This window comes from Sinocyclocheilus rhinocerous, unplaced genomic scaffold, assembly GCF_001515625.1.
Source record: "Sinocyclocheilus rhinocerous isolate Xijiao unplaced genomic scaffold, SAMN03320098_v1.1 scaffold1879, whole genome shotgun sequence".
NCBI lineage: Eukaryota > Metazoa > Chordata > Actinopteri > Cypriniformes > Cyprinidae > Sinocyclocheilus > Sinocyclocheilus rhinocerous.
The window spans coordinates 651,104-652,087 of record NW_015632718.1 but is presented as its reverse complement, the minus strand read 5'-3'; the positions used below and the strand labels follow the sequence as shown (position 1 = coordinate 652,087).

Here is a 984-nt window from a genome sequence, read left to right as displayed (position 1 = left end):
TATATATATATATGTGTGTATATATATATATATGTGTGTATATATATATATGTGTGTATATATATATATGTGTATATATATGTATATATATATATATATATATATATAAAATTTTTCATATATTTACACACACACAAACATTTTTCATATGATTGATGATTATAGTTTGGCACTCTTTAAAAAAATTTAGTACATATTTTTCTAATATTGTATATAATAATTCTCATCATTTTGTTACACTGAATGTGGAGTGTGTTGGTTACGATGGCATGATTTGTAACTTTTAATATTCACGTTTCCATGTGTCGTCCAGCTGGAGGTACGAGGAGGACATGTACTGGAGGAGAATGGAGGAGGAGCAGTTATACTGGGTGGAGATGAGACACCGAATGGCCCCGCCTCCTCTCATGGGCCGGCCCAGCGTGCCGGTGCCGTCCCTTTTGGTAAATACACACAATCACATTTCAGACAAAAACTGACCAGACCAAATCTGATTAGGCCTGTCACGATAACAGCTTTTTGTTGTGCGATATATTGCCCCAGAAATAATTGCGATAAGCGATATTATTGTCATTTTAAAGACTGTTTTATGCCACTGAATATATAATCATAATGTAACAGCATAATAATGCAAGAAGGCCTACACACTTCCAAATGACAACAAACTATAGAATATTTAGATCATGGAAATTAAATATCAAAATATTAGATACCTTAAAAAACCTGAATAAATAGTAAATAAACATTTTCTAACAAAAAGTGCAAAGTAACAAGTAGAAAAAAAGAAAAATGCACAAAGAACTTGTATGGAGATTTTTCCATCTACAGATTTTTCCCAGACCTTCTTTTCTCTATAAAATAAGGGTGCACACTATTGCTGAAAAACACAATCACTACTTAGCAGTCAGATGTCCGTATGCACAAAGGCACAGATCCCTAAACAAGACCAAATCTGCAGGTGAAACGTTTTTTTTGTAGAAGCAA

General features: G+C 32.8%; 1 protein-coding gene across 5 annotated transcripts in view; it reads left to right on the top strand.

The window, feature by feature from the left end:
* Nucleotides 1-984, top strand: part of zfr2 (zinc finger RNA binding protein 2) — a 41,472-nt gene that overhangs the window by 11,298 nt on the left and 29,190 nt on the right. For 4 of the 5 annotated variants that reach the window (XM_016555834.1, XM_016555832.1, XM_016555837.1 and 1 more), the window contains one exon: nt 314-443. In XM_016555834.1, the coding sequence (XP_016411320.1) occupies nt 314-443 (130 nt within the window). The remainder of the gene's footprint in view (nt 1-313; nt 444-984) is intronic. The other variant, XM_016555833.1, reaches the window with a different exon arrangement.